At 44.3% G+C, this 13309-nt stretch overlaps 2 protein-coding genes across 4 annotated transcripts; both read left to right on the forward strand.

Annotated features, from left to right (window-relative positions):
* The first annotated feature begins 102 nt into the window (after positions 1–102).
* On the forward strand, positions 103–5412 carry LOC115781861 (DEP domain-containing protein 7-like). Its single transcript, XM_030731761.1, has 12 exons — positions 103–184; positions 422–607; positions 728–869; positions 965–1060; positions 1707–1882; positions 2078–2276; positions 2351–2502; positions 2616–2777; positions 2940–3082; positions 3177–3302; positions 4183–4258; positions 5194–5412. The coding sequence occupies exons 1-12, from the start codon at positions 118–120 to the stop codon at positions 5376–5378; spliced, it is 1710 nt and encodes a 569-aa protein (XP_030587621.1). The 5' UTR covers positions 103–117; the 3' UTR covers positions 5379–5412.
* An 819-nt stretch (positions 5413–6231) lies between these two features.
* tcp11l1 (t-complex 11, testis-specific-like 1) lies at positions 6232–13309 on the forward strand. 3 transcript variants are annotated; one of them, XM_030731907.1, is made up of 10 exons: positions 6232–6535; positions 6911–7060; positions 8151–8283; positions 8361–8481; positions 8570–8790; positions 9059–9195; positions 11321–11502; positions 11607–11788; positions 12578–12750; positions 12864–13087. In XM_030731907.1, the coding sequence occupies exons 2-10, from the start codon at positions 6919–6921 to the stop codon at positions 13085–13087; spliced, it is 1515 nt and encodes a 504-aa protein (XP_030587767.1). In that variant the 5' UTR covers positions 6232–6535; positions 6911–6918. The 3 variants fall into 3 exon arrangements, with proteins under 3 accessions (XP_030587767.1, XP_030587766.1, XP_030587768.1); XM_030731906.1 differs by having other exon boundaries at positions 6232–6388; XM_030731908.1 differs by lacking the exon at positions 6232–6535 and having other exon boundaries at positions 6919–7060; positions 12864–13309.

The raw sequence follows: 13309 nt of genomic DNA on the forward strand, positions 1-13309 counted from the left end.
ACCAGAGGGGCTTGTTTGATTGGAAACGCGTTCATTGATTGCTTCCTCCTGTTTTTATACCCGCCTGTTCTCAGCTGAAGAAGTGAGTCTCTGACCTCGCTGTCATCAGTCGGAAGCATGGCTTCAATAAAAGAAAGAGCCGCAGCGCTGAACCTTGCAGAGAAATTGTGCGTGCGTCCTCAAGGTGAGTTAATTAAACGCCCGTTTCAGTGAGGTGTGTGCGGCTGGCGGAGGCCTGAACTGTGATCTGATTGTTTTTCTGGCATGTTAAGCAACAGTTGCAAAGCTAAACGCACATACAGCTGTGGCAAGGTATGCAGAGGTATGTGAAGCTGCCTCATCTGTCTCCGCTCACGTCACCTGTAAAATATGCTGAGTTTATTCTCAGTGGACTACAAGTTTCTTCGTGCCCTTTTCTTAGCTCCTTGTGTGGCCACCAAACCAGTCCAGTCTTCGTCCGTGTGGAGCGGCCTCATCTCCCACCTGAAGTCGACTGTGAGGGTGAAGCGCCGACGAGTCCTCCTAAAATCCCACAGTGACTGTTTCCTCGGCTCGGAGGCTGTGGATGTAGTGGCAGAATACGTTGCTAAAGCGAAGGGCTTTGGAGGTGTGTGAGGGGTTTGTGGGTGCTGGGCTGTGGGTTGTAGATTATGCTGTATTCCCACAGCACCTTCTAGTGATGCTTTTTATTTCTGACATTCAGCCCTAATGTTTGATTAAACTTTAGGTGCCAACGTGTCTCGGGAAAAAGTGGGGTGCGTGTGCCAGGCCCTGTTGGAGTGCAGCGTGTTCGAGGCAGTGGGAACCAAAGTGTTGGGAAAAGACAGGAAGCGGGCTGTGTTTCAGGACAGCAAGAGTGCTCTTTACAGGTGGGATGCATGCAAACATACTGTTTAAAAAAACACACACACACACACTTTTCTTATGTCAGATTCTCTATCCGTATTGTTTTTTAAACACACAGGTTTGTAGGCACTTGCACTCCTTCAGTTGACGAGTTGGAAAGAGGTCTGCTGGCAAATGGGATCCAGAAGTTCTTCAGCAGTGCTCCTTCAGACAGGTATCACCTCTAAAATAAGCACAATGCAAACATGTCTGACCACAGCTGGGAACAAGTTTATCTCATACAGTGTTATCAGAATATTGATTATTTTAAAAGACGAAATATGTTACTTTATACACTCACTGGTCACTTTATTAGGTACATTTTTCTTTTCCCTTCAGAACTGCCTGAATTCTTTGCAGCACAGATCCATACTCTGTCTGGTGACTCTGGAGGCCATTTGAGAACTTCGAATTCATTCTCATGTTCAGTATGACAAGAAAATATGAATTGTCAGCCAGGACTGTTCACCAAATCTCAAGTACAAGTTGAGCTGTAGTTTCATGTAATGCCAGTTTGTACCACAAGAGGGTGTGACCCTTATTTACAGTGGTGTAAGTTGGTGTGACCCTTATTTACAGTGTTGACCTTGAGGAAATGGAGGTAGGGCTTTAAAAATAAAATATTATAAAGGTAAAAGAACAGCAGCATGTTTGGTGGTGAAGGTTTTAGTTAAATTCCAGAGAGGATGACTGCAAAAAGTTCCTTTCAGAGGAAATCTGCCACATTAATGATGTCAATCATCAACTCCCACTCTAGCATATGTCCTTATCTCTACTAGACTCCACAAAATTCTTCTCAGCAACTATCTTTTGTGTTTCAGGCAGGAAGAGCAAACCTGCCTCACTGAATCGCATGTTGAGATGTCCCCACCTGCCATCTTCACTCAGACATCCAGCCAGCCAGAGGCTCCTGCCGCTACCAGCCCGTCACCGGAGCTGCCGGTGAACAGTCTGAGTCCGAGCAGGGTGCAGACAGACGCAGGTTTACCGCAGTCATGTAAGCCAATCCTGTGAACACAGATGTGTTTATGTCCATATGTGACGGTTCTTTCACTGAAGCACATGTGGAGCTCCAGGGTGGTGGTTAGTTTTGTACTCTAGTATGCATATTAAAAGTATGGCTCATATCACAGCCTGCATCTGGCAGTGAGACAACTTTAGCAGCTCTGATGTGAGCGGCTCTTCTCCGCAGTGGTAGATGAGGTGTGGCAGGAGCAGACTCTGCTCAGGCTGTTAAACCTAGTGGAGCTCCCTGTGCTGGAAGGTGTGCTTCAGTGCAGCCGGAGCCCGTCCCCTCCGTCTCCACCCAACCTGGCACACAGCAACCCGGACCTGATCTACAGCAGCAACCACCTGGACCGACAGATCCTCAAGGCCTTCAGGGATTCTCAGTGAGTTTGGCTTTTAAAAATTTTTATTCTTTGCCGTTGTGGCGTTCTCACATGGTTTCCTCCCCATTCTTCAGGGATGATGAGTGGCTCTGTGCAGCTTTGGACTGTTTGGACTTCCTCCCTGACCAGCCGGTAGTGGAGCTGAGCAGGGAACTGCCTCATTGTTTCCCTCAAGATAAGGAGAGCGCCGAACCAGAACCAGCTGGTAGCAGCAACCAAGATAGAGGCAAGTGGTTGGATGAGCCTCAGAATCAGGGAGTGCACATAAAAACCTCTAATGACCTTTTGGTACTGTGAGACAGGTTTTGTGTGTTGACAATAAAGTTTTACAATACTCAGGTGAGAACAGTGCAGAGCACACACACCTCTCCCCAAGTGCCTTGGCCCAGTGTAAGCTGCTGCTGTATGGGACTCTGGTCAAACACTACAGCAACACAAACAGGCCTCCACTTCTGCCGCAGCACATGACTGACATCTACACAGCCATCACCGACCTGCTGGGTAAGAACACCGGCTCAGGTGTGCGTCGTCATTTTTACAGCATCCGATTGGTACCGAGCTTGGGTCTGCAACTATGCTTGTTTCACTTTCAAAGTTACCGTACTTAAGTTTTAATAACCTCAGAGTGACTTAAATCTGCACGTCTCACTCATTCTCTCACAGTAAATGCCAAATTGGATAAGACTCTCGAGGCGTTGCAGCTGTGTCTGAAGCTGCTGCCACACGGCTGCAGAGAAGAGCTGCGCAGGCTGCTTACGTTCATGTCTCTGGCAGCTGACCCGCATGGGATAAAAGTGGACAAGGAGGTGAGAGCTAGTGGCTTTTGCTCTTTGAAATCCATTATGGGAAGGCCAAACATCCAGTTTTCCTGACGTTAAAGAGGTGCTGTGGTGTCTGTAGGTGGAGAACAAGCTGGCAGTGAGGAGGTCTTTCTCCAGGGCGATCCTACACAGCAAAGCTCTCACCAAGGAGAACGAGGATCTGATGGTGGTCTTTATGCTCAGCAATGTTAAAGAAATCTTCAAGGTAATGGAATCCTATTGGTCTGTGTTGTGGGTTATCCAATAAGCCATGGGTTCCTTAAAAGGACAGTGTAGCATGTTAAGCAGCTGATCTGCAATAAAACTCGACCACAAACTGGTTAAAACTGAAAAGGCAACCAAAAAAAAAAAAAGTTTGTATGATTTTTAAACTCCACAATGTCACTGCTCATAGGGGGTCGTTTTGACTGTTGGGTTTTCTGTGTAATTATTGTTGGGTCTATATAAATAAAATGCATTAGCATGAACCACCCCAATCAGAAACATGAATAAGTCTGTTGCCAAAGAGCAGCGGATTTAACAAAGGGAGATCCTATCCACACTTAGCTCTGAGGGATCTTCTGGGAATGGTGGTGATATTTTCTGAATCGATTGGTCAATAGGCAGTGATGTCACACCTGTTCTCCTATCTCAGATCTAATCTGCTCTGGAGCAGGTTCGGTCTGCAGCATAAGTTACCATGGCACTGTACTCCAGTAAGAAGTGAACTGTCTTTGTAACACTGACAACCCTCCAGTTATCTGTAAGTCGACATCCTGCTTCGTACTGCAGTGTCTACCTGGGCTGTTGTCGTCAAATTGGTCCAGCTGAGTTTGAGAAAATAGTTACCCTCAGAAAAGAAGTTATGTGGCTGGTTTTGGTTTGTTTTTACCAGTTGTGCGCCAATTTCAAGGTGAATGACTTTAACCGTTGCTCCAGATCCACATTTGACTCTGAGAACTTTAAAAAGGATTCTTTACCTTTGCAAGATATGATGCAAAATGCCTGGGTCTCATCATCTTGGTGATCTCAACCAAATATCAGGTGATACATATGCAGCAGCTCAGTTTATGAATTGTGTTCAGTAAATGTTTTCTCTGCTCCAGATACCAGGGGCTCTGCACAAAGGAGTGAGTGACAAGCTGGCTGGCCTCATACAGGAGAAACAGCCTGACGTGACGGGTAAATGGTTTTAGATAACATTTAGCTCAACAGCAGTGACCCACGCTTGGTAAATGAAACCAAACATCAGCTTCCTTTAGGACCTGAAACTTAAGAGAACAGATTCCAGAATTCGATCTCAGTGAAAAGAGAAAAGTAATGATATCTGTAATTAAAATGTTCTTCACAGCTCTCATCAACACGAAGTCTTTCATTACCTGGAACAGGTCACAGATGAGCCGTCTTTCAGCGCTGGAGTTTTCGGTTTTACTTTCTTAAAATTTGACACTGACTCAAATTCCATAAATTCAGCTGATAATGGTATCGATATTATTCATTCTGTCACAATCTATCTGCATTGCTACACACGCCTACAAAACATTGCTTTATTCGACTCTTTCCAAATATCTGGAATCACTGACGGCGTGAAACAATTTCCTCATCATGCAGTATTTTCCTTGGCATGGCATCCTGAATATTTTTAAACTGCAGATGGTTTATTGCAATTTGTCACATAATTGCAGAACATTTGACATTAATTTCATGCAGATGTGATTAGACAAATTTTCTATTAAAACAGGATTAAATAACTACCGTTGTCTCATTACTTGACCCAACAGATCCCCTCATCTCCAGTGTTTTTTGTTTGTTTTTTTTGGGGGGGGGCTGCAGCTATACTGTTTTGGCTCTAAGTGAAAAAGCACTGACAGACCTGCCATAGAGTAGCTGGAGAAAAATCTGAGGTAAAGACGCCGGCCCTCGAGGCCTGGATTTGAGGATCCCTGCTCTACATTCTGTGTGGGTGGTTTTACTGCCCCCTCGTGGTCAAAACAAACTGGTTGCAGCTCTATTTTATTCCCAGTTGAGAATGAAAGTCTGTGGTTATGTAAAATGAGCTATTATGCAATGTTCCCTCTCTTTTGATATAATTTTTGTTTTTCTCTCGCTCTCTTCAGGCTCCACATTCTGTCAGCAGGTCACTAGCACCACCAACCAGGAGCTGTGGGTCCTCTTAAACAGCATCCACCTGGATACCAAGATCTCGGCCAAGGAGAAAAAGCGCCGTCTTAGACAGTTCCATGTTTCCCATCCAGAGATCTTTAACCAGTACTTTGGTGACTCTGCTGTCAGCGTGCTGTAGATCTGTGCAGCCGACGCTGTTTTCTGTAGTCGGAGTGTTTTTTTGCCTTTTTATTAGTTTGTTATACACAAGCTAACTGGCTCAACAGGCATATTTTTGACTGAGAAGTCTGACAAATATATAAATAATACTACAGTATGTTTGTGTATGTGCTATATTAAATAAAATGTGAATAAATTGTTTACCAAGTCATCTGCATCTCTGAAGTGTGAAACATTCAGCTCTTTACAGACATGTCGCACTTTAAATGGAAACGACTCATTCACAACCATTCCTTAGATTTGAAGAACGCTCCAAAACACACAATTCATCTTCTGTGAATTCTTATGAATTTAAGAGACTCAATAAAATGTAAAAACGATTTAAAACAGGGGATTGAACTGACAAATCTGGCTTTATGGAAATAAAATGCTCATAATTTCACAAAAGTGTAAAAAAAAGTGCACAAATGTTTTTCTTTATATTCAAAATGGGTGATTCTAATTTTTCCTTCAGTGTTCATGTTTAGTCAAAACGTTTTGCAGTTTGTACAGACATAAAACGTATGTGCTGTATTTCGTAGATGGGCAAAAAGTCTATTTTTCGTCCCCATTTAAGAATCCTGACATATTTATGGGATTTACGCTCACAGGACACTTTATTAGGTACACCTTTCTAGCGCTGCCTAAAGCCTAGTGGTACTGATGAGACTCTTTAAACGTGATGGGAGCGTCGTCTTTAAAATAAACTGCTGACCATTACAACCAAATAAGACATTTACGTTTCTGTAGATGCGTCTGTGTGTGTGCGTGTGTCCGGGAGGGGGCTCGACTGTTACGTCACATTAGCCCCACCCAATCCAGGAAGAGTCTCTTGATTAGCGGCAACCCGTCAGAGGAGGGCTGCGACGTCAAAAACAAAAAAAAAAGCTCGAGTTCCCGAGGATGAGCCGAAGCCTTTCTTCTCCCGAACACGGTGTCTGGCAGCGGTGAAGTTTGAATAAAGGCGTGGCAGTGAGAACGCCGCTGTGTGTGAGTTATGGAGGAGTAGCTGTGTCATAAAGCTCTGTTGTGGTGTTGTTCACAGAAAGCGGCGTTCACGCTCACTAAAAGCTAACGTTAGACAAGTTGAGCTCCACAGCAGACGCATCTCTTTCCCGCGGGGCTGCCGACGACAAGGTTAGTACCGTTACCGAAGCCTGCGAGGACAGCCACGGTACCCAAGAGGCTTTGTTCTGTTTACTTCATCTCCTCAGTCTTAGCATCGCACTGCCACACGGACCCCCCCCCCCTCCCACTCCGCACCGGTCCGGATGATGTCATCATTTGAACAACACAAAAACAAATCTGCACATCTCTTTCTGTTTGTGCCATTAAATGAGATCCTTTTACATGACAAGCACTGCTTCCTGGTGTAGCCCGGCTGCATGCCCTTCTAGAAAAACCCAGCTGTTTCACAGCGTTTGGGCTTTAGAGAGAGAGAGAGAGAGAGAGACTCTCAGCTTTTAAAATCCCTGCACATTTCAATCTCACCTGTCACCTGTTCTCCTGCAGAGTCCAGAATGCCAAAGGAGGCAGATCACCTTGAGGATGGAGGAGACAAGGAGTCGAAGGAGGAGCAGAGACAGGAGGCTCCTGGGGAGTCGGTTAGGAAGAGGGTCCGGGCAAACACTCCGAGTCCTCACAGAGGCAACACTCCACAAGGTGAACAGGCTTATTGTAACTACTCATTATTGTCTGCTCGCTCACTAATGAGATTGTGCTTATTTAACAGAGGCTTTGGCAAAATGGCAGATTTATTAATCATTTTCTAAAGGAACAATCAGGTGGATTTCTGCGAATTTTAGTTATAATTCAATGGAATAAACTGAATTGAATTAAACATGCCAGAGCCTATCAGGTGCATACTTTGTCCTCTTTTGATCATTGTTGGAAACAAAAACTGTGATTGAAATTTAAAAAAATTTTAAACATTTTAATCACAGTCTTAATTCCAATATTAGACAATACTACTCTAATTGAGCACTCAAAGCGCTTATACAACATGTTTGCATGTTAACATTCACACTCCGATGCTTGCGTTGGAGAGAAACTTGGGGTTCAGTATCTTGCCCAAGGATACTTTGGCATGCAGCCCGGAGCAGCCGGGAATCGAACCACTAACCTTCCGATTGGCAGGTGACCTGCTCTACCTCCTGAGCCACAGCCACCTCAGTTGAGCTCCCACATGATGGGTATGTTGTCCAAAAGCTGTGTAGGCTTCTGTATCTCTACCTCTGAGCACACTGACTTGAGCTAATATTGAGTTGATATTGCCAGTATCTCCACCAGCACGGCTTAATTCATCATCAAAGCTATTCAAATGTGAATAAAATGATGCCTCACTGCATGAGTACTACTCAAAGATGCCGTACACTGGTGTCCACTTCAAAACCTTTTGGACTTGTAGATGATGCAGGAAAATATTACCATAGTCATTTAAATCTGGAAAACACTTAGTTTTCCAGATTTAGATTTGTTCTGGTGATGACTGCATGAGACTGGAACATTGTGACTTTTTGTTTTTGCTCATGTTTATGAGCCACAAGGATCGAGGCTTTGCTTAAAGGCTGGTATGTTGTTGAACAGAAAGCTTTGTTTAGACTGACTAATGAACTGAGAGATGGTGCACTCTGTAAATGAGTTTATACCCAGTTTGTTGGCAGTAGGCGTGTGTTCCTCAGCTAAAGGAAACGTTAGCTTTTGGAGGACTGACATGTAATTGTGTACAAATATGTACATTTTCTCCTCCCAGCCAGCCCACCCAGGTTTGTCTCTGTGGAGGAGCTGATGGAGACGGCTAAAGGAGTCACCAACATGGCTTTGGCTCATGAAATAATGGTCAACCAGGCTTTTCAAATCAAGCCCACAGAGCTTCCTGAAGGAAGGTGAGTTCTGGATCTGATACTTGGAGTGAGTTCTTTCTTGCTGCAGATATAAGAGCGAGTGTGTTGTCCTGGTACAGTTTGGAGCGCAGGGTGAAGGAGATCATGCACAAAGCATTCTGGGATTGTTTGGAAGCTCAGCTGAAGGAGGATCCACCGTCGTACGGCCACGCCATCAAACTTCTGGCTGAGATCAAAGAGGTGAGCTGCTGAAGCTGCAGTCATTCAAATTCCTCCGTCATCCCTCTCTAAATTGAACCTTCCTCTCCGCACGTCTCCTCTCTTCCAGACACTGGTATCTTTCTTGCTACCAGGCCACGGTCGTCTGCGCTCTCAGATTGAAGAGGTTCTGGACTTGCCTCTGATCCAGCAGCAAGCTGAGAACGGAGCTCTTGACATTGGTCGGCTGTCCCAGTTCATCGTGTGGATGATGGGCTCGCTCTGCGCCCCCAGCAGAGACGAGGACATACAGAAGCTGAAGCAGATCACCGAAATTGTGCCTCTGCTCAAGTAAGCCATGGGAGACAGATTATCATTAGCTCTGCATGTTCCAGGCTGTGGTTTATTTTTAGATTGTGTAATTTCATTCCCTTTAGACGATGCAGCTTTTTGTGGAGTGATGGTACTATGGCTGGAACACAAGACATTATTAACAGCTTCCCAGAGTCCTGATGCAAACTTAGCAAGAGTGAATAAAAAGCTTAGCCTACCATGAAAAGTGCATGTTCCATCATCAGCACTTACAGTTTGTCCATTTTTGTCCTCTGTCATGTTTTAGGGCCATATTTTCTGTGCTGGACCTGATGAAGGTAGACATGGCTAACTTTGCCCTGAGCAGCATCAGGCCTCATCTGATGCAACAGTCTGTTGAGTACGAGAGGAACAAGTTCCAGGAGTTTCTGGAAAAACAACCTAGTAAGGGATATCTCTGTCATACCGACTACTATTATTAGCACTAAACATTACACGTAATATAAGTAGTACAAAACCCACAGTGTTCAAATTACTGTATTTATAATAACCATCTGCAGTGTGAGTTTCTGGAGCTTGAGAGTTGTCTCATTGCCAGTATTTTTGTGTTTCCGTGGGCCTTCTTGTTGCCATCCATGAATTACAAACTTCCCTTTTCTTGGACACCTCTGTAGAGGCTGACAACGTCCAATGTCCATCGCACCATCTGAGTACTCTGAGATCCACTGATGACCTTTACAGCAAGACTGAAGCATTTGCCTATTTGTCATTCAGAACATAACTGTAGGAGTTGCATGCTCTTCATTTTGTTAATCAAAATCAGGATAAACCCATTGATCAATCACCAGCTGTGAGCCAATGAGGATGCAGCTTCACTGTCAGATCCTCCCAGTGCTCCTGACATGTGGTTGCTAAAACCAGAACAAAGCCGCTTGAGGCTTCGCAATTTGACTGCACTAGCCAATGGGTGACATCGTTGCAGCTATGTGCGTGTTTTATATAAACAATCTACGGTTTCCACTGTTTGTAGTTGGTCGTTGCGTTTCTGTATCCTCACAATCATATTTTTCTGTTCCTCTGATAATTCTTTTTAATTGGAAATCACTGTTGAACTCCATTAGTTTCAGTGGCCACATGTTTTCTGCCTATTGGAACAGCTCCCATTCTTCACAACAATACAGGTGATTCAGAGGGGATGGGGGTTCTTTCTGTGAGATGGTCAACCCCCAAGCAGCGGGCAAAGGACTCGGTGTCACCAGCACTTCCCTGAAAGGATCCGCTTTCAGTCACAATAGCCGATGTTCAGCTTTTCTAGCTTTTCATAGCCACACAAGCAGCCTGGTGTGCTAGCTTGGTAGTGCTGCTTGTCAAAAAACAAGCAGTCCCAGCACAGCGTGACAAGTGCCTCCCAGTGCGATATGTTTTGAAATGATGGAAAAAAAGCAATTTAATAATCTTGAAACCAGAAAATCTGCATTCAGGGACTAAGTTGACAAATGCATCAGAAAACAGTTAAATGGAAAATCTGGAATCTGAGGAGCTCAGCTGGTAACAGAGGGATGGGGACCCTGTGTTATTCAGGCGAGTGGTAGTGAAGCGTCCATGACAGGTCACACCAAACGGCTGTTTTTTTAGAGAACTGGGGTTAAGATTCAAGATTCAAGAAGTTTATTGTCATGTACACCGCAAAACACTGTGGTTATGCTGAGCAATGAAATTCTTACTTGCGACTGCTTTACAAACAATTGAAATAAGCAACTAAGTTAAAATAAAATTTAAGAACTAGTATATTAGGAAAGTAAAAGTAGAAAATAAAAATAAATAAATAATAAAGCAAGTGCAATATATACAGATGTATACAGATGAAAGAAAGGCAGGTAATCACAGTTTGGTAATCAGTCAGTGGTTCAGCAGCCTGATGGCCTGTGGATAGAAACTGTTTTTTAGTCTGGTTGTTCTTGCTTTTACACTCCTGTAACGTCTGCCAGACGGCAGGAGTGTGAACAGTGTGTGCCGTGGGTGGGTACGGTCCTTGATGATGTTGTGTGCCCTCTTTATTACCCGGGTATTATAAGTGTCCTGTAGTGATGGGAAGGCAGCTCCACAGATGAATTGTGCTGAATTAAGCTGGTAACCAGACATCTTCAACTTTGAGTGTTTGCTGTGCTTTTAATTAGGTCTGTTTTACAGATTCATTTTTAGTTGTTCATAACAGGGAAATACTCAAAATATCAACTTAGAAATTCTGCATTTATTAAGACGTTATTATTTAATATTTAATATATAATATTTAAGTGATGTTATTTAAGTGATTTCACCAACTCAACAGCTGTGATTTGATGCCGTGTTTAATCTCCTCTGAAAATGCAACATAGAAATCTGTGTCAGCGTGCTTTTCTGTCGAGTATGATCTGAATTGTGGATATTCGCACATCTGGCAACATAAGCTAAAAATACAGAAAACTGAAAATGTCTTTTGTTTTCTCCTGGTGTGTATAAAAGCTGGACCGACTAAGCTGATCACTCATTAGTGATGTAAAGAATAATAACATGATCCTTTCTCCTTCAGATGCCTTAGACTTCACTGAGAAATGGCTCGAGGACACAGTGAAATGCCTGAAAGACTCAACAGCAGCAGCAGCAGCAGGTGGTGCTACATCTGACTGTTCTTCACTCCATCCCCTCAGTGTCCATAATCATGCCTACCTTCGCCTGCTCAGGTGGGACCATACCTCAGACCCATTCCCGGAGGTAAACCCCCTCAATCCTGGGGCAGTGTGTCTCAGTGCTGGTTTAGATTTCATTTCTTGGGTCTTACTCTTCATTCAAAAACTCTCATCTACTTCTGTCTTCAGACGGTGTTGATGGATCAGGTTCGGTTTCAGGAGATGCAGCAGGAGGTTGAGCGGTTGGTTCTTCTCTCCTCCGTGCTGCTCATTGTCTACACTACAACTGGGGAGGCCATCTCAGGCCTCCCAGGACTGATGGAGACCCTTAAAAACACTGTCAACATATTACTTGCAGACATGCACTCACCGTAAGTACAAAACATTTTATATTTAGTAAAGCTATAGTGGCCAAATTTGCCTTCATTGGTTTCAGTTCACTCCCTCAAGCACCATTTATTCTCTATATGAATAATCAAAGGAAGATTAGAGTAAGAGTGCAACTGCCTGAACATGACTGAGCCAGAGCTGGACTATTTTCTAGGAAGTTGCAGTTTGCCAGTAATGCAGCTGACGGTATAGGTTTTGAGTTGCAGGATGCATAAATCGACCCACTTGGGTTTAGTCTGACAGTGACTTCCTCTGGAAAGGCCACACGCTGACATATTCTGTAAGTGCAGCTTGTCTGATTTGAATTCAGCCGAGAAAAATCCACAGCAGATATAAACAGAGACACTGTGGATTCCGTCAGCTCCACATATGTGATGATGTGACTGTTTTAGCCCCATTTAGATAGGAGTTGTGGCTAAGGCTTTCTGAGCTGAGTCATCAGCTTTCAGCAACTGTGTAACAGTAAAAAAGAGAAGAGGAATTTTATATACAGTCCTCACAGACTATATAGAAAAGGTGGGAGTAGGTACAGTGACTTCACCCACTGGTTTCTGGACAACCGCTTCAAAGCCTTGAGTTTGCATTTTGGCTGTCACCACATTAGTTTTTTTCAAGCGATGTGACAAATGAGGGGGGATTTAATTCTGAACCGAGACCGTAGGCAGGCCTGTGTGTCCTTACTAAAGGAGGTATTTGTAATCAGAATTTACAAAATCGTATTTAAAATTTCACCTCTAGGTGAAACTTTTTTTTTTTTTGTCTGTCCCAAGTTCATTTAGTGCACAGGAGGCCTTAGCGACCATTGGGGAGAAACTGTGTGTTGAGCTGAGTCAGTGTCTAAGCCAGCATGGCTACTCTCCATTCTCAGCTGACCGAACGAGCACCCTGAGGGGGCAAATCTCTGCCACCGTCCAACCAGACAACACAGTCCGCATGCTGATGGGTAAGAACAGTGTTACCTGTGATGACTCTCTTAGAGGGAATGCCAGCGGTGCACGATTGACTGTGTAATGAAGTTGTTTGTCAGTGACGGTAAACCCTCTGCTCTCCTCTCAGAAACTCGGGTTCATAGCTACCTTCTGGCTTCTCTGGAGTCCAGCCAGCATAAGACCCCTCCTCCTCTCCCCGGAGGTTTGGTTCCAGTCAGCAAGGAGCTGAAAGAGCTCACCGTCCGCTTCAGTCGCCTCGTCAACTTCAACAAGCTGGTCTTCTCCCCGTTCTACCAAAAGACCCTCCAGAAAATACTGACGTCAGGGGAGAGTTCCAGCACAGCCACATAAACACTGCAGTGTGGACGAAGAGAGATGTGGAGGGTGGGCTGTGGTTTTGCAATTTCCTCTCACTAGTAACGATTAAGATTTAGAGAAAACAGTCAAGGGAGGTGATCTGTAGTCAGCGAGTCAAGCCCACAGAGCGTTCACCTTAAACAGACTCCCATCTCAGTTACAGTGCCTTGCGAAAGTATTCGGCCCCCTTGAACTTTTCAACCTTTTGTCACAGTT

This window comes from Archocentrus centrarchus, chromosome 6 (assembly GCF_007364275.1).
Source record: "Archocentrus centrarchus isolate MPI-CPG fArcCen1 chromosome 6, fArcCen1, whole genome shotgun sequence".
Lineage (NCBI taxonomy): Eukaryota > Metazoa > Chordata > Actinopteri > Cichliformes > Cichlidae > Archocentrus > Archocentrus centrarchus.